The sequence below is a fragment of the Muntiacus reevesi genome, chromosome 14, assembly GCF_963930625.1.
Source record: "Muntiacus reevesi chromosome 14, mMunRee1.1, whole genome shotgun sequence".
In the NCBI taxonomy this organism is placed as follows: domain Eukaryota; kingdom Metazoa; phylum Chordata; class Mammalia; order Artiodactyla; family Cervidae; genus Muntiacus; species Muntiacus reevesi.
Genome location: NC_089262.1, coordinates 31,359,542 through 31,385,646, shown reverse-complemented (window position 1 = coordinate 31,385,646; position 26,105 = coordinate 31,359,542). Strand labels below are relative to the sequence as shown.

Sequence of the window (26,105 nt, the reverse complement as noted above, 5' to 3'; positions counted from 1 at the left end):
ATTTCTTTATATCTTGGGTATGGGACATGATTCTCATTTCAAAGAAGAAATGAGGAGGCTCTCATGCACATCCCAGTAGACCAGCACAGGCTGAAATGAACTCTTCATTATCAATAATCACTTTAGTTATTGCTACATAAGGATGGGATGCAAAGACTAGAACTGCAAATACTGATGGGCAGAGTCAAGGAGCTTCTCATATATTTGAAAAGCACAACACATACTGTATAAGTTTTATGAGTGTTATATGACTTGTGATGTCAATGAATGTGCCAGGAATTTATAGGAGAGGGCTATTATTTGGTGGGTGAGAAAGGTTTTCTCAAGGAAAAGCAGCAAGACAAAGATAGACACAGGGAAACATAAAGAGAAAACAGATGAGAGAAGCAGAGACTTGAGGGGATAGAGAGAAGAATAGATGGAAAGTTGGATGGATGGATGGATAGATGGAGATAGTTGCCTTTATTAGCACTAGCACTATTCTCTACAGAATTCCCTGGGTTCTGAGTCTTCCCCCAGTTATGACTGAGTCAAGGAATCTCTATAAAGGCAAGGTTTGAAGTCTTTGAATGTGTAGCAAGCAAAATCATCTTTACAATGGCTCCAACACCCCTTGAGCTCCCACTGGTATCTTCTTCTGCCTTTTCTGTTTTCCTTGTTGTCCTGAAAACTTTCTACCTAAGATGTCCTGCTCTTTTTCTTATTTACAACAGGGCACCCTCGCATCCGCCTCTTTGTCAGCCACGGTGGGATGAATAGTATCATGGAGGCCATCCAACATGGCGTGCCCATGGTGGGGATTCCCCTCTTTGGAGACCAACATGAAAACCTGCTCCGAGTTAAAGCCAAAAATTTTGGTGTGTCTATCCAATTAAAGCAGATCAAGGCTGAGACACTGGCTCTGAAGATGAAGCAAGTCATAGAGGACAAGAGGTATGCAGTTCTCTGGGCTTGTGGTTGCTTATGATGAATGAAGACGTAAACCATGACGGACACCATGTGGGTCTTTTTCCAGTAAAAGTTGAAACTTCCAGGACATGAAATTATATGTGTATGATGCTAATAGCTGACTTAGTTCCTCTGAGAAGAAGACGAGAACAATTTAGGTTAGATGTTGATTTTCTACCTTCTAGCTGTGAGGAATTGGAACTACTGACACAGACTGTCTTTGAGAGGTCTTCTAGTTTCTATTTTGGAGGTGCTCATAGTAGAATTCCAACTGAGGCGGGAGGTTGCCTTTCTATTCCCAGTATCCCACACGGTTCCCCACCCCAGGCCCCTTGCCTGTGCTGCTCCCTAGAAGACTCCTTCCCTTCTCTTCACAAGACTGGCTCCTTCATGACATTGAGGTCTCATCCCAATGTCAACTGCTCAGAGAGACCTTTCTCTGATAGGTCTCAAAGCTTCCTCTCTTTTCCACCCCAATCATAACACATTATTTTTTTCTTAAAGTGTCTCAGAATCTGTAATCGCCCCATTTCTTTATGTTTTAATTTATTGTCTGTCCCTACATGAAGGGCTTCCCAGGTGGCGGTAGTTGTAAAGAACCCGCCTGCCAGTGCAGGAGATATAAGAGTTGTGGGTTCGATCCTTGGGTCGGGAAGATCCTCTGGAGGAGGGCATGGCGACCCACTCAAGTATTCTTGCCTGGAGAATCCCATGGACAGAGGAGCCTGGCGGGCTACAGTCTATGGGTCGCAAAGAGTCAGACACGCCTGAAGTGACACCCCACACGAGAAGGTAGAGAGTAAACTCTTCCAGCATAACAGCATGAGTCTCCTGCTATGTCCTCAGGGTCCAGCTCAGGGTCTGCCACAAAGTAAGTCTGAATGGATTTCTGTTAAGTGAATCAATACACAGGGATTCATTCATCTCTTAAGAAACTTTCCAACCAATGCAATAATCTTGTGCGTGAAGAGAAAAAATATATGTTTTCTTTCTTATAATGAAGAAAGACTGAAAAACTTAGAGCTTCAGGGACACACACTTGAAGCATAGCTCAAGGCTTAGCATTACCGTACAACATTATGGCACATAGGAGACCTGTAAGTAGTTTTGTTAGATGACCGAATAATAACCACATCGCATTGATGCCAACCCCAGAAAAGTTGTTAAACTCTGGGGATCAGATAACCCAGAAACTTTATATATAGTTGCTATCTCATATGTTTAAAATGTTCATTTCCTGATGAATGGATTTATAATTTTCATTAGATTTTCAAAGATTTAGACCCAAATGTGCATGATCCATCAGCCCTATGAAGCAGTCATCTGGGCTGGGATGGTCCACAGACATTGGATATCAGGGCTGGCCATAGAATTCATGTGCCCTTATGTGAAATGGAAATGTTGAACCCCTCGTCATAATGTGTAAGGATTTTAAGACTGTGACAGCAGACAATTAAATCAAGCATGCCTGATTTAAAGGGGCTTCCTAGGTGGCTCAGTGGTAAAGAATCTGCCTGCAATGTGGGAGACCCAGGTTAGATCCCTGGGTTGGAAAAAATCCCCTGGAGAAGGAAGTGGCAACCCACTCCAGTATTCTTGAAGGAAATCCCATGGACAGAGGAGCCTGGCAGGCAGCAGTCCATGAGGTTGCAAAGAGTCAGATGCGACTTAGTGACTAATCAATAAGGCTGATTTAAGGGTGAAGCCCTCTGCAAATAGGCAGACTCACAGCCCATGAAGCCAGTGCTGGTCAACATGATGCTTTGAAAGGGGTAGGGAAATGCAGGTGTCTTCCTGGACTGTGGTTCTCAGAGTCATATGTATTATCTAGCCCAGACACCAGCGCAAAGTAGACACTCAATAAATATAATGGTTCCTGTAGTATATATCATGAACCTCCTTGGGGGAGAGACTAGTCCTTATAGAAGTAGTCACTTTTTTGTAGTTTAGCACTTCCAGCACCAAGCATGGATCTTTGCATGCATATATCAGTTTGAACTTTTAAAGGAGACCCAACTAGACAATGGTAAGGCCAGGTCAACAACTTTCCCTTGAAAGGAAGTCTTTTGTGCCTATGGTAGAAAGTGTGTGTGTGCCTGTGTGTGTGATACAAGGTCTCTAAGAATTCTGAGACCACTTGAGTTAACACCTCCCCTCTGTCTCTGTCGATAGGTACAAATCTGCTGCAGAGGCCGCCAGCATCATCAGGCGCTCGCAGCCCCTGACCCCCGCCCAGCGGCTGGTGGGCTGGATCGACCACATCCTCCAGACAGGGGGTGCAGCCCACCTCAAGCCCCATGCCTTCCAGCAGCCGTGGTATGAGCAGTACCTGCTGGACGTCCTCTTGTTCCTGCTGGTGGTCACCCTGGGCACTGCATGGCTCTGTGGGAAGCTGCTGGGCCTGGTGGTCAGGTGGCTGTGTGGGGCCAGGAAGCTCAAGAAGGCCTGAGGCCGAATGGAGCCTAGGAAGGTGGAGTGTTTGGGCAGACTCAGCATTTCTTGGCATCTCCAGCCAGTTTTGTCAACCCTGGTTCTCCACATCCTATCCACTTGCTCTTTTGCTACAAATTCCTGCTCACTGGCTTCTTCTCATGACTGCAATTCTTTACTGAGCCCTTGTGGCCTTGACTGCCAGTCAGCAAGGGCTGTTCTGTGATTCTGTCCCTGGGAAATTTGGATAAGTGACCATCAGATCTGGAGCCTTGAAACTGCCTTCTGTATCACACCCTTCTTCCTGGCACTGAGCCTGGACCATTTTGGTCTCCATTCCCTTGCATCTTCTCAGCCTCCTTCCCTCACTCCTCCTCCACCACTTGTCAAGGAATAACCCCTAAGGCAGGTGCTTTGTTGTTTCTTTGGTTTTCTGTTTGCTTGTCCTGCAAACTCTTGTCAAAGGTCAGGAAGCCTGTCCTGGGCAAGAGCATTGAGGGCCAGACACACCCTTGCCTGTGTGCATGTGCTGTGCCTTGGTTTCTGCAGAGAACTCCTCCTTTGCAGTGGAGACTGCAGGTTAGTCACGGGCTGAAGTGTCCCTGGTCTCTGCTTTTCATAGCTGTGAGCTATCTTCTCAACTTTCCTATTTAAAACACGAAGTCATGAGAAAGAAGATAATTTCTTTGTAAACTAAGAAGAGTCTCTACATAGCTGAGCCTCTCTGTACCTGAGATACTGTTGGAAATTGCATTCAGTTCGGTTCAGTTGCTCAGTCATGTCCGACTCTTGGCGACCCCATGGATTGCAGCACATCAAGCTTCCCTGTCCATCACCAACTCCTGGAGTTTGCTCAAACTCATGTCCATCGAGTCAGTGATGCCATTCAACCATCTCATCCTCTGTTGTGCCGTCTCCCCTTCCCCCAATGCTTCCCAGCATCAGGGTCTTTTCTGAAGAGTCAGCTCTTCGCATCAGCTGGTCAAAGAATTGGAGCTTCAGCTTCAGCACCAATGAATATCTTTCCAATAAATATTTAGGGTTGATTTCCTTTAGGATTGACTGGTTTGATTTCGTTGCTGTGCAAGGGACTCTCAAGGGCCTTCTCCAACACCACAATTCAAAGGCATCAACTCTTCGGCACTCAGCTTTCTTTATGTCCAGCTCTCACATCCATACATGACTACTGGAAAAACCATAGTTTTGACTAGACAGACCTTTGTTGGCAAAGTAATGTCTCTTCTTTTTAATATGCTGTCTGGGTTTGTCATAACTTTCCTTCCAAGGAGAAAGTGTCTTTTAATTTCATGGCTGCTGTCACTGTCCACAGTGATATTGGAGCCCCCCAAAATAAACTCTGCCAGTTTCCACTTTTCCCCATTCTATTTGCCATGAAATGATGGGATCAGATGCCATGATCTTACTTGTTTGAATGTTGAGTTTTAAGCCAGCTTTATCACTCTCCTCTTTCACTCTCATCAAGAGGTTTTTGAATTCCTCTTCACTTTCTGTCATTAGAGTAGCATCATCTGCATATCTCAGGTTGTTGATATTTCTCTTGGTGATCTTGATAGTAATGGAAGCCAGAAAAAAAAAAAAGAGTGACTGGAACTGCTTAGGGTTTTCTTTTTTTTCTTGTTTTTCTCATGTAAAAGAAAATGTAGTGGAATTCCTGGTGGTCCAGTGGTTAGGACTCTGAGCTTTCACTGCAGAGGATGAGGATTCAGTCCCTAATTGGGGAACTAAGATTCCACAAGCTGGTATCAGGGCTGAAAAAAAAAAAAAAGTGTAGTGTCAGTGGGCAGGCCATCCAGAGTTGGCGTGGTAGTGCCATGATGTCATCAATAGTCCAGATTTCTTGTCTGATTATCTGCCTTCCTTAATGGGTGGCTTCATCCTAAGGTCACCCTGATTTTCCAGGTGGTCATTTTGGATTCAGTTAGCACATGGGATTTTAGGCAAGAAAAGGGAAACTCAAGGAAAGGGAATAAAGCAGGTTCATGCTAGCTGAGTTAGCTTCTTTAAAGGTTTCCCAAAGAATTCCAGTTAAATCTCATTGAGAGACCTGAGCCATGTGACCATTCCTAGCTACATAACTATTCTCCAGCTCTGACTGCATTGCTGGGCACACTACTGCTCCAAGTAATTTCAGGGGGGAGTGGGTGGGTGGTGGGGGTGGCAATAGGTGTTAGAAAGAAAAAAAAAAAAAGGACAGTGGATAATGGAGGAAACTAGATCCTTGGTCACATGTGGAGGGCAGGCAGGGAAGGGCTGGATTGAATGTACGTTTCACCTGCGACCTGGTGACTCAGTGACCTCGGGGACAGCCTTAACCGCCTTTGTGAGTGGAACATTCAAAATAAGAACAGCAGTCTTTTACCGTGTGACATGTGTTATTTGTTCCAAGTTCTTTCATCTTCCTTTCTGCCGTTTAATGGGACACCTGTGTCTAATCCATTCAGCTGGAAATAAACAGATACCACAGGGGTAACCACAGAGGGAGAGGAGAGTCATTGTGTAAATTAAGACAATAGCAATAAAATTTGTTGCCACCTCACACGGATGCCCCCTCCAGCCAGGGTACATGGCTTGGAGAGTGGATGGGCTGGTTTTAGCTACCACTGGCCCCCTCTTGTGAGCATGTCTTTGCCAAGAATAATCTGCCCTACCACAGGGTGGTTCTGGCTGGTGTACCCCTCCCACCCAGGGCAATTTCATGCTCATGCATGCAGAAGGCACTAGGATTGGCTAAGGAATTCCCTTGGGAAATTTTGTGGGTTTTTTTTTTTTTTTTTTTAGCCCCTAAGGTCCAGGAAGGCTCCTTTCTGCATGCCAGGCTTTAAATTAGTTAATTATTTCTTTTTAATAAGTTCTTAAAGTTCCAAATTTAGAGACACACACATCTGCCAGAGTGGGTTTTAAACTAGTTTCTTCAAATTTCATCTCAAGATAACAGTAAGGGATATCAATTAATACTTGCACTGGTGATTCAGTCCCCCTGGATTTTATTTATTTTTCTGATTTAAAAATTCAAGATGAATTTTGAGATATCTTTTTTGTTACACAAAGAAGGGAAGGTTCCACAAACAAGGCCTGTGAACCCTCCAGGTGGTGGGGCCACCTCCCTGACTATAGATAAGACCATTGAGAATGATGGCACAACGCTTGCTTTCTCACTTGTGTTATTGAGAGCTGAGCTTCATTTGTCCTCTAATTGATTTTACAGATGAGTAAGCCTAAAAAATATAACAGTGCCATCATTCCTTCCCCTTTTCATAGTTTATCTCATGGAATATTACCAAGCTAAAGCCGGCAATTCCATATTCCTTTAGTGGCCATTGATGAACTTGGCATCATCTCAGATGAGAGTTACTGTTACTAGGAAACCAATTAGCAAGCAGTAGCAGAAAGCCTCAGTAGAACAGCCTAAACCAGTAGCCTTCAAACTAGGCTACCTTCAGCATCATGCATTCGTGAAAACTTCCCAAGGGCTACATGACACAGAGTTTGGAGGTGATAAATTTCCACCTTTGTGTACTCTAGTTTTCTAAAACTGGTCTTCCTAACAAGGTGTTGTGTTTAGTTGACAGGTCCTCTTTCTTGCCACACTTTTTACAATTTCCTGACTTTTATTTTACAGAAGAAATGGACCCCTTTGACCCACTCCCATTCTTCCCATGGTGCATTGCCTGGGGGTGGAAAAGTAGAGGTGACTGAGCCAGAAAGTCCTTGTAACTCAGATGATTTGTAATTCTTTGTTTTAACAAAATCCAAAGATGAATTGTGATTTTTTTCAGCTGACAGACCTTTAAAGACCATAAATTTTGATAATGGATTGGTGTGAGAATGGCATATTTATGTAGCACATTATTCTGAAGTCATTCAAAGAATGGAAGGACATCATTTTCAAGACAGTTCATAACAAAATTCTTAGTGCTCCTGGTATTTATGCAAATAGTTTTTCAGTGTTTGCATAACTAACCGCTAGAAGTAGGTAACATTGATTTTTAAATACATAAATTAAATTTTTAAAAGTTGCAAAAACAGCCCCTTTCTCATTGTAAGATATGTTTCCAATAAAATTTTATGTTTTAAGTGATTATATAGCTTTGACCAAGTGAATGCAAGTATTAAAACAAAGTGATAATTTATTAAAAATATTGGGCTCTTATAGGAACTATAAATATTAACTTGAATAATATTTATGATGTTCAAAGTTATGAGAGAATACTCAGTACAGTACTTCCACGCATAAAGATGCATAGGTTAGAATTAAATTCTCTGGAGAAAGTGGAACATAAACAAAAACTCAAGAAGTAAATGGAATGACATAAAATTTCCCACTGAAAGTTGACAGCTCATTATCTATATTAAGAATGAATGATGGTATCAGTGCTGACATGCTGAGATTTTATAACTCACTGCATACATTTAACAGAATGATGCAACTGTTTATTGTTAAATGATATAATTGCAATGACTAGAAATGCCATCCTATTCAGTTATTTAAACAGACATTTTAGATGTCAATTAAAAAATTTATTCTTACAAAGTATAAATATAGTTGAGAAGACCACTTCTTTTTTTGCCATTGGCTCTCACATAAAGAGGATTGTTTTTCCTTCATGAGGAGTAGATGGGAGGGAGGCAGGCAACTGATGGCAATGGTTCCATAGCTCTACAACGTCAGGAAGAATATGTTTATAATTCCCCCTCATGGTTTCAAGATGGCTGCCCAGCTCCAAATATCATGTCCATGTCCCAAGGAGGACAAAAACAGAGAAGGGGCAATATGAGCTAGCAAACATTTTCACAGAATTACCTTCCCTCCTCCCCTCACCAAGAGGCTTCTTTCCTCTTGCCTAGAATCTTGTCACTGAGCCAGTCAAGACTGTAAGAGAAGCTGTGAAAACTTTCTGCATTGGCAGCTGGTGAGGATTAAGAGTGGGTGGGTGATGGGTTAAACAACCTATAGTGTTTGATGCAAACGGCAAAGGGTCAAAAAACTCTCCACAGTGCTTGACTCATAGAAGATAAATTTTCTGTGTTTTGGAATTTTGTCCTGGTATGTACTTATAGCGTTGACTAAAACAGATTCACAATGTGAGAGTTGCGAGTTAAGTTTAGAAAAATGACGACTGTGGCCTGGGAGACAGCACCGCAGATAGCTCGGAGAGATTGTCCCAAAGAGGCAGTGGAGGAAGGTCAATATATAAGATTTTGGTGAAGGAGAAGTTCAATGCAACTAAGCACTTACTTTACAAAAGGTTTTCTGCTAGTCACGAGGAGCTTATGTCACCATGAAAGGATTTAGTGCTTTTCTAGGTAGGAAAAGATGTAAGGATTGGGATCATGAAATCAGTTCCTGAAAATATCTGACTATCAAATCATCAGACAATCTTGGCACAATGAAAAGAATAGCTTTGTCTCTTGGTTACCATCTCTGACTGGGACTGAGGAGACATCTGGCTCAGAGTTGACCTCAATGACTTTCTCAGTGTGATGGCATTGACTGGTCCCCAATTGCACTGGGATTATGGAAACTAGGGAATTATGGAAATCAACTACTTAGAACACTTCCTAAGACCAATTATTAACCAGATATCTCGTTCTTTCTTTTTTAAAAAGTTTATTGACTGCTCTGGGTCTTCATAGCTGTATGTGGGCTTTCTCTAGAGTTGCAGAGAGCAGGAGCTAATCTCTAGTTACGGTACATGGGCTCTAGAGTGCATGGGTTTCAGTAGTTGGGGCACCCGAGCTTGGTTGCCCTGTGGCATATGGGATCTTCCCACAGCAGAGATTGAACCTGTGTTCTCTGTGTTGGCAGGTAAATTCTTAACCACTGGGCCACCAGGGAAGTCCATTTTTTAAAAATAATCTTATCTATTCAATAGTTTTGAAAATAAAAAATGTATTTGAACTTTTTATCATGTTCAAATGCAAATACAGTCAAGAAAACTACATTTTCAGGATACTGTTATAGAAATAAGTTATTTGCTAATATAGCCATGAGACCAGGAATGAGTCAGTTGGATTATTGGTTCCAGAAATGGCAGGCCAGGTATACCAGTTGTGAAGCTATTGTTTCGAAGCTTCGAGAAACTTTGCCCTGCCTTGTGACACTGGGAATCTGCCAAATGCCTGCCCAGCTCTCTCCCTCTGGGACTCTGCAAACAGGGGACACCAGAGGAAGGCTGCAGGGACAGGTGGGGACTTGGAACATCCTGTGTGCTCCCCGCTTATGCCAGCAACACCACAGGGGTGGTTTTTCATGGTGACAGTGACGATTCTAGTGTCAGGAGTGCTTTTCTGTTTGCAGCTCTTCTAAAATACTGGAGTCAGCCTCATTGGGCCCCCCACAGATATTAGGACTGGCAGGCTGGTGACTGCCCCTCCTAGGTCTGGGTTTCAGTTCTGTGGATTTCCCTTCTGTGGTCCTAAAGCATCAACACCAGATGAGCAAGACACTGCTCCCTTCTCCTTCCAAGCTTTGCATGGCTGTCACCACCAAGACTCTGAAAGTGAAAGTCGCTCAGTTGTGTCCAACTCTTTGCGACCCCATGGACTATTCAGTCTATGGAATTCTCCAGGTCAGAATACAGGAGTGGGTAGCCGTTCCCTTCTCTAGGGGATCTTCCCAACCCAGGGATTGAACCCAGGTCTCCCACATTGCAGGTGGATTCTATACCAGCTGAGCCACCAGGGAAGCTCAAGAATACTGGAGTGGGTAGCCTATCCCTTCCCCAGCAAATCTTCCCAACCCAGGAATCAAACTGGGGTCTCTTGCATGACAGGCAGATTCTTTATCAAGACTCTAAATTTTAGTAATTCTCACTTCTTTCCTTTGTTCCCTTAGCACAAGGGGTGGTGGTTGCCTTCCATCGCTACTAACTCTGTAATGCTTCAGTATCTCTCATTTACTTACTGAGTTCTCTGAAATGTGGTGTAAAGTCTTTAATAAATACAATTAATAATTAAAGTAAAAAATAATGTTTCTTGAGGTTAAAAATATAGACTCCAAATGTGTGACAAAAATAGCATGTAAGTCAGGAGGGGTAAATGGAACTTTTAAGGTCCTTGTGTTGCCCAGAAGTAGGTAAAGATATGGATTAATTTTTGACCTTGATAAGTGGTAAAGGCATGTTGTGAACCTGGGATACTTTATTTGGAGAAAAGAGACAAGAGGGGAATCATTAGAGGGAGAAAATGGAGTAACAAAAAATATTCCAAGCTGAAAATGAAGACAAAACAGAGAAGAAAAGAAAGAATAAGAGGGAGAAATAAGAACATGGTAGATGTAAACCTATACCCTTTGGTTCAGATACAAAGATTAACTGACTTGATTAACAACAAGCTAATTGCCATTTCAAGAGGCACATCTAAAACATGGGGATACAGGAGGGTTGACTATAAAAGGATAGAAAAAGACAGGTCTTGAATGCTAGTGAAAAATAAGACCTGGATAATTAGGAATAATATCAGACAGACTTGAGGTAAAAAGCTTTAATAGAGACAAAATTGGTACTTTTGTAATGAAAGTGAGTTATTTCACTGGGAATGTGTGAAACTCTGAAAATGTACACACTACTGGTGTGACCTCAAAAACTGGAACAACAAGAAAAATTAGAATCATAGTGGGAGAGTTTAAGAAGTTTTTAATGACAAATTTCTAATATTTGTAAAATCAGAATTTTCCCATGTCCAACATTTAAGATTATAAACTCCTGGCAAATTTTCTTTCCTCTATATTCCCACCTATTTTCAACATTGCCTCCATCCCCTGCCCCAAATTCTGAAGCAAATCCAAAACATCCTAATACTTTATCTGTCTCCCAGAATGGATCTGAAGAGCCAAGGTATCTCTTTTTAAATAACCCCAATAACATTATGATGCTTCTCCAAATGAATAGTAACTATTTAATATCATCAAATATTATGCTCCTATTTGTCTGATACTCCTGAATTTTTAGAATTCATTTCAATCATGCCATCTAAAATTTTTATAGTCCCAATACCCCCCACCCCTTCCTCTGGTAACCACAAATCTGATCTCACATTTGCCGTTTGAACACAATACTTTAAAAACTGTGTTGTCAGTACAAAAAAAAGAGAACTGCAAAAAGTTGTGTGGTCTATTAAGTAGGTTTGTTGTTCACAGTTGCTGGATTAGTATATTGGCAACTTCTTCCAGTGCTCAGTATGACTGAGCAAAGCAGTAAATATCAACACACCAAAGAGGTTGAGAGTCAGACTTTTTAACTTTAAAAAGGAAATTACAAATGTGAAAGTGGGGAAGATTAGAATCATCACTGGTTTGTATTGAAATTGAAGGTATCAGTGTGAATGCATGCTTTTTTAATAAACTAGATATAAACCTGACTATATAGAGAGATATAGGTATGTAATATTTATATCTATATCTATATATTTCATGGGTTTCCCCAGTGGCTCAGCGGTAAATAATCCACCTTCGATGAAGAAGCTGCAGGAGACATGGATTTGATCCCTGGGCTGGGAAGAGTTCCTGGAGAAGGGAATGGCAACCCGCTCAAGTATTCTTGCCTACAGAATCCCGTGGACAGAGGAGCCTGGTGGGCTACGGTTCATAGGGTTGCAAAGAGTTGGACATGACTGAAGTGACTGAGCACTATATATTTCATAACTGTCCATTTGAGGGACATAAACAGTGGTGCTTCAATAGCAGTGAGCACTTCTAGTGCCATATCCAGGTTTCTAAATACCAATTCCTACTAAAAGGGTTCCTAAAGAAATGGATGATTGTTAAACAGAGGAAGGGAAAGTACAAGATGAGTCTAGAAATCATGTGCAAGAAAGAAAGAAAAATCTCTAAAATAATGATGGTAAGAGATTATATCCCATTGAAGAAATGTGGATCCAGGAGTAAAGACTGATAATAAATGAATAGAGACAGATAGTTAGACAGATAGATAGGTAGAGAGCTAATTAAATAAATGGGGCAGAAGGCAAAACTTTTGTTAGCAACAGTATTTGTTGTTTTTATGCTAAGTCGTGTCTGACTTTTTGCGACCCCATGGACTGAAGCACGCCAGGCTTCCCTGTCCTTCCCTATCTCCCAGAGTTTGCTCAAATGCATGTCCATTCAACAGAATGCTGTATGATAAATGAAGAAAGAATGGAGTTAAAATCATAATTTGCCACAAAAGGAATAATTGAATCAGGCAATAAATAGAAAAGATAATAAAATGAGTGAGTGAAATTTGATGAAGAACAGAATTTACACAGTTTCAAAAGGTCTCCCCACAACTTATTTCCTAATTTGGGCTAAAAAATAGTAGTTTTACAGTTGGGAATCTCACTGGACACCACCTTCAACAAGTGATCAAAGTTATTATCACTAGCATTGGGACAGACTGACATCACACGCTTCCTGCTGTGATTGACTGAGATGGAATCAACACAGCTTTTGTAGTATTCCTGGTAAAACTCTGTAACATGAGGTAGAATGAGAAAACATCAGATAAACCCAAATTGAGAGCCATTTTACAAAATAAATCTCAGACATGAAAGAAAAACAGAAAGACTGAGAAATCAATCCGTACTAAAGGAGATGAAACAGACATGATAGCTAAACGCAGTGTGTGATCCCAGACTGATTCCTGCACCAGAAATTAATATTGCAACACAGGATATCTATTGAGACAGTTGATGGAATTTGAATAAGTTTGTAGATAAGATAATGTGATTACACTAATGTCAAATGGTACCTTCATATTGCAGATCAATTTTTATTTTCCCACTGAGAAGACATAATATCTGAAAAGATGACAGTTGTCAATGTGTATGCTTGTAATCCGGCTTCCCTGGGGGCTCAGCAGTAAAGAATCCACCTGTAATGCAAGAGACGTGGGTTCAATCCTTGGATGTGGAAGCTCTCCTGGAGAAAGAAATGGCAACCCACTCCAGTATTCTTTTCTGGGAAATCCTGGCGGGCTACAGTCCATGGGCTGCAAGAGTCGGACGTGACTGAGAGAATAAACCACAACAACAATGAATATAATCACATAGCCCCAAACAGTATAGCCCAAACACAGAGAGAGGGACTTGGAAGGAAATAAAGTGAAATAATTATTAGGAAAGTTTATAATTTTTTCTAAAGAAAAATTTTATACTTTTATAAAAATAGAACATCTTGGTGCTCACCACTTTTATTTATGATTCTCATTCAGAATTATAGTTTCAGCTTTTAGAGGTTCAGTCTTCTGAACCTGAACTTAAAGAGGTGTTTAAACCACTACACTAGCAGCTTTCATGAGTGAGTTATTCAGTACTTTCCAAAGAAATTCTGAGCAATAAAGGTAAGTCACTTTCCTTTGGTAATCAACTTCTGAGATCCTGAGCGTGGGACAACCAGCAGAGATTTTAAGCAGGTACCAGGGAGATGGGGCGTCCCGAAGGCCTTAGGAGATCTTTAGAGCAGTTCGAAAGGAGATGGGGTCCCATAACTTCTGGATGGATCCCTAAAAGGGAGTTGGGTTGGCACCATTTGGAAGTATAACTTTCTTCCATGCGATCTCCTAAGGTCCCTACCATTACTAGTTCAGAGTGTTTTTCTATCCGGAAGGTGTGGTGATTACGTGGACTTGAGAGGGTTAAGGATCAGTACACTAATCCCTCCTTCCCGGTGCCCAGATTTAGGGAGGGTGAGGACAGAATATCCAATGGTGTACTTTCTTGGGGAGGAGAGGCCGAAGGGCGAGACGGACGTACAGAGCAAAGACCCACCGGAGCTCTGTCCCCGGCTCCGGTCCGCGTCTTTCCTTCACTGCCTGCGCGCTGCGCGTGCGGAGGGCGCGCAGGTTCGGGGCGCCGTGCGCGCAGCCTAGGGCTCGGCTCCGGAGCGACGATGGGGGCGCAGCGGGTGCTTCTTCTAGTCCGATATTTACTGCCTGCGCTCCTGCTCTCAGATGCCGCCAAAATCCTGACTATATCCTCACTGGGTGAGTGCTTGGCCGGAAAATCCGGCCAGACCTGTCCCAGGCTCCCGGCCAGGAGTCTTGCCAACAGCCCCCTTAGTCAGAGGGGCTTTTCATATGGTTTTCCAGGCTGGGCTTGTGTCCTAGGCTGGAGGAGGGAGAGGCTGGCGAGGGCTGTGGGGAAGAGAGAGGTCTCTACCACCAAGGTGAAATTATTGATAGCCCTGGAGAAGAGGAGCAGTTTCCTATCCTCTCTTTTTATTTGCTCTGGATGCGCTTCCCGTGGGCACAGCGGGAGCCAGAAGTTTTGGTCTATTTCTGAGCTTGAGACCCCAGGCCGTTTCCTCCACGGTACCTGTGGGATTTTGAGAGCGTCACTCTGAACTTCTGAGGGGTGTGCAGCAGATGCCAGTAGAAAGTAGAAGGTGGAGTCCATTTCAGGCTCTGGGGACAGGTGCTCCTGGGACAGCAGCATGAACTGGGAATGTTTCCCAACTGGGAAACTGAGCGGGCGGGCAGATGGGAGGACCCCAGGGCAGTGGCGCATTTGGGAGCCCCTCTCTCACCCGTGCTGATGGAAGCTTTTGAAGAAGTGTGGAGCCGTTGATTCTGCGCGTGGTGGACCCAGTTTTATTTCCATTACTTTTGCCCCAGAGAGAACAGAAAACAGAAGGGGAAATTTTATCAGGATAAGGAACCCTCAGAGGATGGAGTTTCTCCAAGAGTTTTATTTGACCCATCCTGAAAAGATGGTGGGCTCCCTAGCTTGCTTTTAGATCCCAGAGAACCTGGGGATCCTAGAGCTGGAAGAAATCACAGAATTCCTGTCACTGGGCCTCCCCTTTTATTTCCTGAGAGGAAAACCGAGGGCCAGGGAAATGAGGTGCCTTTTACAAGAGCACAACAGACCTCTCTCCTGGCACACACTGGGAATTCACTTATGATTTCTTACCTCAAAACCATCCTCTTCCACAGATTCCACTCTTTTCCTTTTTTATAGTAGGGATTTCTAAAAAGCTTATTATAAACCTATTTTTAAATGAAAGAGGTAATGGAGAAAAAGTTTTCTCTCTTGAAAGCACACTGTCCTCCAGCCTCAACTCCAAGGACAGAGCTGGGGCAATTAACTAGGTGCCGGAAGCCCCACCTTTGCCCCTTATGAAGAGCCACGTGAACGGCTGTGTCTGTGCCAACCTCTTCTCCCTTGCAACCGTTTCTTCCAACAGTTAATGTGGACAAGAGCAGGAAGTCTAAGCAGGGATACTATGTTTTATGTAATTTGTGTTACCTCAGGCAACCACAAGTATGGATATAAAATACTAGAGTAATTCCCACAGATACATGCTACGTAGTTCTGTACCACTCTCTGGGTTTCCCAGGTGTCTCAGTGGTGAAGAATCCACCTGCCCATTCAGGAGACCAGGGTTTCCATCCCTGGGTCAGGAAGATCTCCAGAGAAGGAAATGGCAATCCACATCAGTATTCTTGGCTGGGAAATTCCTTGGACAGAGAAGCCTGATGGCTATATAGTCCATGGGGTCGCATGCACAGAGTCGGACATGACTTATCAACTGAGCCCTGAACATACTATTCACCACTGACCTGATGATTGTGGGACTTTCCTCTCTCTAACGACCCCCACTTCCCAACTTTAGCAAGTCTGTCCCTTCCCTGGAGATCTGGCTTTCTCTGCTGCTGAGACTCACAGATGCAAGAAAAATACCCCGTGATAGTACATAATTTTAGAAAGGATATTGGTGTAATGGAGCTCACATCTCTCCCAAGGATTAAGCCTCTCTTTCTTAAAGATCCCAGGATTGTCCTAGGATGAATGTCCAGTTTCTCATGCATATAAGATACTGCAAGCCCATCCTATGGAGCCCCCAGTTTTCCTGCTTGTCTTAATGGATGTGAGACATTCAACTGAGAAACTTCCTGGGAAATATATGTGAATCTCAAGCATTTTGACTCTAAGTGGTGGCTCCACATCTTTTCTTCCAATGGTTGTTTCTTAGAACCAAACTCAAGCTTCTATATTTCTGGCTCCTACTCTAGCATTCATGTCCAAAGAGAAGAATTTCAGAAATAGCTTGGATTGACTGTCTATTAGGAACGCTCCACACTCACACGCGTGGCACTGGGCCAGAATATCTACCAGTGCAGTTATTTTTTTAGGCTATGGCATCTCCATAAGGCCCCAGCTAAAATGCAGTGTGTGCCTTAGGATCTGGAACTCCAAAGACTGAAACACCAAAATTATATCACATTGTTGCAAAGACCACAAGTCATAAGAGGGAATCTTTAGTGGAGGATTGTGCTAGGTCAAAGATCTGCGCAGGCAGAATATAGGTATCCAGTTTGGGGCTTAACCAGAGTGAGGAACTGGAGAAACTCATCTTTCTCTACTCACAGTCAGCTTTCTGTTATTTTACCCTGGTTTGCCCCACACCTCCACATCAATTTCATACCCTCGGTTCTCATCTTCACAAAAATGATATATATTGTTCCTAGGTGGAAGCCATGTTCTACTAATGCACCGGGTGTCTCAGATTCTTCAGGATCATGGTCATAACGTCACTTTGCTTTCTAATAGAGGAAGAAGTCTAGCCTCAGGTATCTTTTATCATAATTACTGAATTCTTCAATCCAAGCCAAAAAGAGGCAATGCCCTTTGTATAGTACTGCTTAGCACAAAACAACTTTTTTGAATCTAGTATTGAAATAATGGACAAAATGTGTAGTGTGTGTGTGTGTGTGTGTGTGTTTATGTTAAGTGCTGGATATCTTTTTTTTTTTTTAAGTGTTCCCTCTTCATTTTTTGGAAGCATTTTATTTTTAGACCTATTTATTTTTAAGTGAAGGATACGTGCTTTACTGTATTACATCTTGGTTTCTAACAAACATCAACATAAATCAGCCATAGGTCTACCCATGTCCCCTCCCACTTGAATATCCCTCCCACCTTCCTCCCCATTCCACCCCTCTAGGTTGTTGTCGAGCCCTGTTTGAGTTCCCTGAGTCATACAAGTGCTGGATATCTCAATAAATTCTACATTTTATTTGTCTATAGTTTACCCTTTATCTGGATGTCATTTTATTTCAGGCAAGCCTCTATATATTATTATTGAAAAATCAATCACCTCATGAATTGTATATAGCAATGTTAGAAGTTCTTGAGTCACTGAATCTCGTGACTGGTTGAAAGAGTTTCAGCTAAAGTGAAGCTTATCAATCCGGTCAGCTCTTCTCTATTGACAGATAAGGATACAGAGGCTCAGGGAACTTGAATGATTTGTTTGAGTTCACACAGCCAGTTAACAGAGTTGGGTGAATCTGGGACTTTAACCTCTGGGTTTCTCCATCAGAGTTGCTAAAACTTAAATAAAAAAAAAAAAACAAAATTAAGCAGCTTTGTTGGAAAAATAAGTCTGATCAGTAAAATTCTGAAGATGAATTTCCAGCTTTGCACTTGTTTAGACTGTTCTAAAAGAATGACTAACTTTATTTTTTGGGGCTCCAAAATCACTGCAGATGGTGATTGCAGCCATGAAATTAAAAGATGCTTACTCCTTGAAAGGAAAGTTATGACCAACTTAGACAGCATATTAAAAAGCAGAGACATTACTTGGCTAACAAAGGTCCGTCTAGTCAAGGCTATGGTTTTTCTAGTGGTCATGTATGGATGTGGGAGTTGGACTAGAAAGAAAGCTGAGCACCGAAGAGCGGATGCTTTTGAATTGTGGTGTTGGAGAAGACTCTTGAGAGTCGCTTGGACTGCAAGGAGATCCAACCAGTCCATCCTAAAGGAGATCAGTCCTGGGTGTTCATTGGAAGGACTGATGTTGAAGCTGAAACTCCAGTATTTTGTCCACCTGATGCGAAGAGCTGACTCATTTGAAAAGACCCTGATGCTCAGAAAGATTGAAGGCAGGAGGAAGGGGACAACAGAGGATGAGATGGTTGGATGGCATCACCGACTGATTGGACATGAGTTTGGGTAAACTCTGGGAGTTGGTGATGGACAGGGAGGCCTGGTGTGCTGCAGTTCATAGGTTCGCAAAGAGTCAGACACGACTGAGTGACTGAACTGAGCTGAACTGAACTGAAAGCATTGTTAATCACCTTCTAGATTGGGTTTCATATTGTTCATCAAATATCCCTTCTATCCATACCCATTTGTATCTGCCTTGACTGTCAGTCGTAATGATTTCATACATGAACATTTCATTTTGGTGGTTCCCATAGCTTTGAGAAATTGCCAAAAGACCCGCTATCTCTTTAAAAAATTTACACAACACTCCAAAATCTGCAAATAGTTTGGGGGTTCTTCTTAGTTTTGCCTGAGTTTTAATTGAAGTCCACAGTTTCTTTCAGTATTCACATATCAATGAAAATTTCTGAGGTTTTGAAATAAAATATTCATTTTTCTCTTCCCTTGGTGATGACAGACTAAGATGTTGTATTTTTTATTCTCAGGGCTAAGGTGAGCACCACTTGATATAGGGGAGAGCCCATGAGTCCAATTAAAGTACCTGTTTAGGTAATTTCCCTATAGTGATTTTTATTTACAACTTAAATAAATGACTTCAAAAAATTAAAGTAGCAGATATTTCTGATATTAGATGCACTATTGTTCCCATCAATAACTGAAATCACAAGTAGCAGGTTCCACCCTAAAAAGAACTTAATTGTCTGAAGTTCTGACTCTTTTCCTTTCCCCAAGACAGCTTCTCTGTATCTCTGTCTACAAGCTGGATGTTACCCAAGTGACAGGTCCTCTTTGTTTTGGGGGGAACTGGATAGTTACATCACTGATTGCCTGGCTTATCCACACTCAAGCCAATATCTGCCTGGAGTAACTTTCTCTTGACTGGACAATTCTCACTCTTTTCAGCAAGTTCTGTTTTTTTAGGTGTGTTGGCATGAGAGTACATCAAAGAAAGTCCATGTTGGAATTCAGGCTTTTAACTGGGCTCGTGGGCTCTTCCCTTTATCAGATGGTGTCTCACCTGAGAACAAAATATACAATATCTTAGTCTACTGTTATCAAGAGAAAGCAATTTGAGGAGCTTATATAGCTTAATAAAATACAACTGTATTTCCCTCTGAATTTTAGAACCAACTGAGAGAAAGTTATGGGAATTAGACAGATGAATATCAAAATGTTACCTTTGTCAAGCTGGTCCAGGAACTTGTCCATAGATATTCATTAAATATCAAAGTCAGGTAACAGAGTGGAAAGAGACCCTGTATAATCTCTGGGTGTTATTCTGCCTCATCATTGATGGTAGCCATTCCTGGCTTTGGGTCAGTTTAGTTCAGTTGAGTAGCTCAGTCATGTCTGACCTTTGGTGACCCTATGGACTGCAACACACCAGGCTTTCCTGTCCCTCACCAACTCCCGGAGTTTACTCAAACTCATGTCCATTGAGTTGGTGATGCCATCCAACCATCTCATCCTCTGTTGTCCCCTTCTCCTCCTGCCTTCAATCTTTGTCAGTATCAGGGTCTTTCCCAAGGAGTCAGTCAGTTCTTTGCCCCAGCCAAAGTACTGGAGCTTCAGCTTCAGCATCAGTCCTTCCAATGAATATTCAGGACTGATTTCCTTTATGATTGACTGGTTTGATCTCCTTGTGGTCTAAGGGATTATCAAGAGTCTTCTCAAACATCACAGTTCAAAAGCATCAATTCTTTGGCACTCAGCTTTCTTTAGAGTCCAACACTCACATCCACACATGACTACTGGAAAAACCATAGACTTGACTAGACGGATCTTTGTTGGCCAAGTAATGTCTCTGCTTTTTAATATGCTGTCTAGCTTGGTCATAGCTTTTCTTCCAAGGAGCAAGCGTCTTTCAATTTCATGGCTGCAGTCACCATCTGCAATGATTTTGGAGCCCCCCCAAAAATAAAGTCTCTCATTGTTTCCATTATTTCCCCATCTATTTACCATGAAATGATGGGAGTGGATGCCATGATCTTTGTTTTTTGACTGTTGAGTTTTAAGCCAACTTTTTCACTCTCCTCTTTCACTTTCATCAAGAGGCTCTTTAGTTCTTCTTTGCTTTCTGCCATAAGGGTAGTGTGAGGCTGGCTTCGGGTGGTTTCATCATGTGTATGCATTGCAAGGTACTCAGGAAGACTCTAACTCCAGAGCTTTTCCTCTATGTGGCAATCTTTTGGTTTTCTGGCATTCTGCGTTGTGAATTTTAGCTGCTGTGGGAGACAGCCAGGCCAAATCTGGGAACCTCTTCCATGAGCTGTACCTGGAAATTTTCTTCAGCCAGCCATCAATGCCCTGAACTGCTGGGTGTCCAATGTCTAAAAGCCATTTTATTGTATATTGTTCTTTTTTTTTTTAGTTGTTTAAAGTAAGAAGTAAATATAATCTTGTTACTTTCTCTGGGCCACAGAAATTCCTTATCTTCATTGTTATAAAACATTTTTGAAGTAATATTGCATAAACTGCACATATTTAAAGTATATATGTATATATATACACACACAAGTGTATATATAACTGTGAAACCAACATAATTAAGGTATCAAAATATATTTCTTACCCCCAAAGATTCCTCATGCCCTTTTGCAGTTTTCCCTTCTGGACCTTTCTTCTCACTTTCCAATTCTCATTGCCAGTCAATTGCTAATATGTCACCATATGTTAGTTTGCATCTTCTAGATTTTACATAAATTTGATCATAATTACTCTTATATTTTATTTTACTCAGTATAATTATTTTGAGATTCATTTACATCATGTGTCTGAATAGTTCATTCCCTTTTATGCTGAGTAATGTGCTATTGCATAGATCATCACAACATGTTTATTGAATTTGGACATTAGAGTTGTTTCCAGTTTTGTCCTATTAAAAATAAACCTGCTATTGACACTTGTGACCAAGGCTTTGTATGAACATCTGCTGTCTTTTCTCTGAAGTAATTGCTAAGAATGCAGTGACAATTAGGTGTATGTAGCATTAGGTGTATGTTTAAGTTTTAAAGAAATGGTCAAACTATTTTCTAAAATGGTTCTAGCATTCTACTTTTTCACAAAAAGTGAGAATGCAAGTTCCATGTGTACCAAATCCTTGTCAATACTTGGTGTAGTTAGTCTTTTCAACTTTAGCCATCCTTGTGTAGGTGTTTAGTTGTATTTAGTTGTGGTTTTGCTTGCATTTCCTTCATGACTGTTGATGCTAAGCATTTTTTATGTGTTTGTCACCCATATATCTTCACTGGTGATATATGGGTGATACATGATTTACCAGGGCTTCCCTGGTGGCTCAGATGGTAAAGCATCTACCTGTAATGTGGGAGACTTGGGTTTGATCCATGGGTTGGGGAGATCCCCTGGTGAAGGGAATGGCAACCCACTCCAGTATTCTTGCTAGGAAAATTCCATGGACAGAGGAGCCTGGTAGGCTACAGTCCATGAGGTCACAAAGAGTCAGATACTACTGAGCAACTTCATTTTCACTTTTCATGGTTTGTTACATTTTTCCCATTTTCTTTTTTTTGGCCACTCCACCAATCTTGCAGGATCATAATTCCCCAGCCAGGGATTGAACTCATACTCTGGCAATGAAATCACTGAATCCTAATCCATGGACCCACCAGGGAATTCCCAAATTTCCCCCTTTTTTTAAAGTTGAGTAGCTTGTTTTCCTGTTATTGAATTTTCAGAATCCTTTAAATATATATTTTGATTATAAATGTTTCATCACATATAAGCTTTGCAAATATTCTCTCCCAGTTTATGGCTTATCTTTTTCATAGCAGTGTCTTTTGAAGAGCACAATTTCTAATTTTGATGAGATTGAATCTCATGCTTTTGCTATATGTATTGATATGAATACATAATTTTTTGTTTATTCTACTAACATGAATTTCACTGATTGATATTCAAATGTTAAACTAACCTCATTTCATGGGAACGTTGATTGACTTGGTCAAGATATATATTCCATTTTATGTATTTTTAGATTCAGTTGCCTTAAATTTTGGTTTAAAATTTTATATCTGTATTCATGTGGGATATTGTTCTGTGATTTCTTTGAGATGTTTTTCTGGCATTGATATCAGTACAATGCTTGCCTTATAGGATGAACTTGAGAGTGCGCTCTGCTTAGTTTTCCAGAAGAGCTTGCGTCTATGGGGGCTAGTCTGGTGCTGTGGTGGGCTGAAAGCCTAGGCTTTGGGAAGCTTGTTGGCAGTCCAGATTTGCAGGGGCTGGCCTGATACTATGGGCTTCCCCAATGACTCAGGGGTAAAGGATCCCCCTGCAGTGCAGGAGACACAGGAGATGCGGGTTGGTGCCTGGGTCAGGAAGACCCCTGGAGGAGGAAATGGCAACCTGCTTCAGTATTCTTGTCTGGAAAAATCCCATGTAGCCTGGTGGGCTACACTCCTTCGGGTCACAAAAGAGTCAGAGATGACTGAGCAACTGAGCTACTGAGCACACAATCTTGCTATGTTTTTCTTGTTTGAAGTGAGTCCTGAGGTCCAGCCCACACTCAAGGGGAGATGAGTTACATGAGAGCTTGAACACCAGGAGGAAGGCATGTGAAGGAGGAGGGGCAGCCTCAGAGGCTGTCTACCACACCTATTTTTCCCAGGTGGCACTAGTGGTGAAGAACCCACCTGCCAATGCAGGAGACCTGAGAGATTCAGGTTTGATCTTTGGGTGGGGAAGATCCCTTGGAGAAGGAAATGGCAACCCACTCCAGTATTCTTGCCTGGAGAATTTCATGGACAGAGAAGCCTGGTGAGCTGCAGTCCTTGGGTTTGAAAAGAGTCAGACATGACTGAAGTGACTTCACAGGCACATGCATGGCCTGATCATTGGGGTAAACCTGAGTTGTGAGAGTCTTTAGGAGTCTGGGACCATGGGAGCTGGCAGGCAACCGGGTGGGCCAGGGACCTGGGTTTGTGGGAGTGCCTGGGAAGCCTGGTGCCATGGAAGGCATCTCTGACCGTGGAAGTCAGTTCTGTGCTGGGGTGGGCCAGTGCCAGGGTACATGGTAAAGTTGGATCTTACTTCACTTTCTTTCTCCCATGGGAAAGGTAGCTGTCCCTATGCTGGGCTGCCTGGGCTTGCTGGAGAGGTAAGGTGGGTAATATGAATCTATCATTCCTACTCTCTTCAATGCATCTTTTCTCATTTCTGTGCTTTGCCCAGGTGCTGTGATCCCCTACCTGGAATCCTTAGCTCCTGTGAAGTTATTTTCATGCACGAATAGTTGTTCAGATTGGTGTTTCTGGGAGGGGATGGGGCTAGAAATTCTTACACCATCATTTTACTGGTGTTACTTAAGGAGTTTGCTGTTTCCATACTCAAGTGGTTGTGAGTTTCTCAAATTCTTTGTTTCTGATTTCTAATTTCACTCCACTATGTTGGAGAAAATAACCATGTATTTTTTTTTTTCATTTATTGTGTTTTAGTAATGGCTTAAACATGGTCTGTCTGGAGAATGTTCTGTGTGCACTTGAAAAAAATACATTTTGCTATTGTTGGGTGGAGTACTTTATAGATCCCTGTTATCCATAATTGGTTTATAGTTGTGTTCAAACATTTGGCTTCCTTGTTGATATTCTAATTCTGCATCCATTTTAGTTCTTGTATTCTCCCTTTTTTATCTTCTTTACATTAAGTGGATATTTTCTATTTTGTATTTTAAATTCTTTAATAATTTCTTCACTATTTTAAAAGGTTTTTTTTTCCTTAGCAGTTGTTTTTCAGTTCAGTTTAGTCATGCAGTCATGTCCGACTCTTTGTGACCCCATGGACTGCAGCACACCAGGCCTCCATGTCCATCACCAACTCCTAGAGTTTACCCAAATTTTACGTCCATTGAGTTTGTGATGCCATCCAACCATTCATCCTCTGTTGTCCCCTTCTCCTCCTGCCTTCAATCTTTCCCAGCATCAGGGTCTTTTTCAATGAATCATTTCTTCACATCAGGTAGCCAGAGTATTTGAGTTTCAGCTTCATCATCAGTCCTTCCAATGAACACCCAGGACTGATCTCCTTTAGGATGGACTGGTTGAATCTCCTTGTAGTCCAAGCAACTCTCAAGAATCTTCTCCAACACCACAGTTCAAAACCGTCAATTCTTTGGTACTCAGCTTTCTTTTTAGTCCAACTGTCACATCCATACATGACTACTAGAAAAACCATAGTCTTGACTAGACGGACCTTTGTTGGCAAAGTAATGTCTCTGCTTTTTAATATGGTGTCTAGGTTGGTCATAACTTTCCTTCCAAAGAGAAAGCATATTTTAATTTAATGGCTGCAGTCACCATCTGCAGTGATTTTGGAGCCACCGTCCTCCCCCTCTAAGTAAAGTCTGCCACTGTTTCCACTGTTTCCCCATCTATTTGCCATGAAGTGATGGGACCAGATGCCATGGTCTTAGTTTTCTGAATGTTGAACTTTAAGCCAACTTTTTCACTCTCCTCTTTCACTTTCATCAAGAGGCTCTTCAGTTCTTTATTTTCTGCCATAAGGGTGGTGTCATCTGCATATCTAAGGTTATTGATATCTCTCCTGGCAATCTTGATTCCAGCTGTGCTTCATCCAGCCCAGCATTTCTCATGATGTACTCTGCATATAAGTTAAACATGCAGGGTGACAATATACAGCCTTGATGTACTATTTGGAACCAGTCTGTTGTTCCATGTCCAGTTTTAACTGTTGCTTCCTGACTTGAATACAGATTTCTCAAGAGGCAGGTCGGGTAGTCTGGTATTCCCATCTCTTTCAGAATTTTCCACAGTTTGTTGTGATCCACACAGTCAAAGGCTTTGGCATAGTCAATAAAGCAGAAATAGATGTTTTTCTGGAACTTTCTTGCTTTTTTGATGATCCAGCGGATGTTGGCAATTTGATCTCTCATTCCTCTGTCTTTTCTAAAACCGGCTTGAACATCTGGAAGTTCATGGTTCACGTATTGTTGAAGCCTGGTTTGGAGAATTTTCACCATTATAGCATGTGAGATGAATGCAATTGTGTGGTAGTTTGAGTATTCTTTGGCATTGCCTTTCTTTGGGATTGGAATGAAAACTGATTTTTTCCAGTCCTGTGGCCACTGCTGAGTTTTCCAAATTTGCTGACATATTGAGTGCAGCACTTTCACAGCATTATCTTTGAGGATTTTAAATAGCTCAGCTGGAATTCCATCACATCCACTAGCTTTGATCATAGTGATGTTTCCTAAGGCCCACTTGACTTCACATTCCAAGATGTCTGGCTCTAGGTGAGTGATCACACCATCATGATTATCTGGGTCATGAAGATCTTTTTTGTACAGTTTTTATGTATATTCTTGCCACCTCTTCCTAATATCTTCTGCTTCTGTTAAGTCCATACCATTTCTGTCCTTTATTGAGCCCATCTTTGCATGAAATATTCCCTTGGTGTCTCAAATTTTCTTGAAGAGATCTCTAGTCTTCCCATTCTATTGTTTTCCACTATTTCTTTGCACTGATCACTGAGGAAGGCTTTCTTATCTCTCATTGGCACTCTGCATTCAGATGGGTATATATTTCCTTTTCTCCTTTGCTTTTTGCTTCTCTTCTTTTCACAGCTATTTGTAAGTCTTCCTCATGCAGTCATTTTGCTTTTTTGCATTTTTTTTCTTGGGGATGGTCTTGATCCCTGTCTCCAGTACAATGTCACAAACCTCTGTCCAGTTCATCAGGCACTCTGTCTATCAGATCTAATCTCTTAAATCTATCTGTCACTTCCACTGTATAATCATAAGGGATTTG

The 26,105-nt window shown here is 41.8% G+C and overlaps 2 protein-coding genes across 3 annotated transcripts in view; both read left to right on the top strand.

Annotated features, from left to right (window-relative positions):
• The window catches only part of LOC136146450 (UDP-glucuronosyltransferase 3A1), a 29,166-nt gene extending 18,826 nt beyond the window's left edge, over positions 1-10,340 (top strand). For both annotated transcript variants that reach the window (XM_065905336.1, XM_065905337.1), the window contains exons 6-7: positions 714-933; positions 3,121-10,340. In XM_065905336.1, the coding sequence (XP_065761408.1) occupies positions 714-933; positions 3,121-3,397 (497 nt within the window). In that variant the 3' untranslated portion in view covers positions 3,398-10,340. The remainder of the gene's footprint in view (positions 1-713; positions 934-3,120) is intronic.
• Positions 10,341-14,118: 3,778 nt separating this feature from the next.
• The window catches only part of LOC136146464 (UDP-glucuronosyltransferase 3A1-like), a 32,404-nt gene continuing 20,417 nt past the window's right edge, over positions 14,119-26,105 (top strand). The window contains exons 1-2 of the mRNA XM_065905369.1: positions 14,119-14,357; positions 16,845-16,946. Coding sequence (XP_065761441.1) covers positions 14,264-14,357; positions 16,845-16,946 — 196 coding nt within the window. The 5' untranslated portion in view covers positions 14,119-14,263. The remainder of the gene's footprint in view (positions 14,358-16,844; positions 16,947-26,105) is intronic.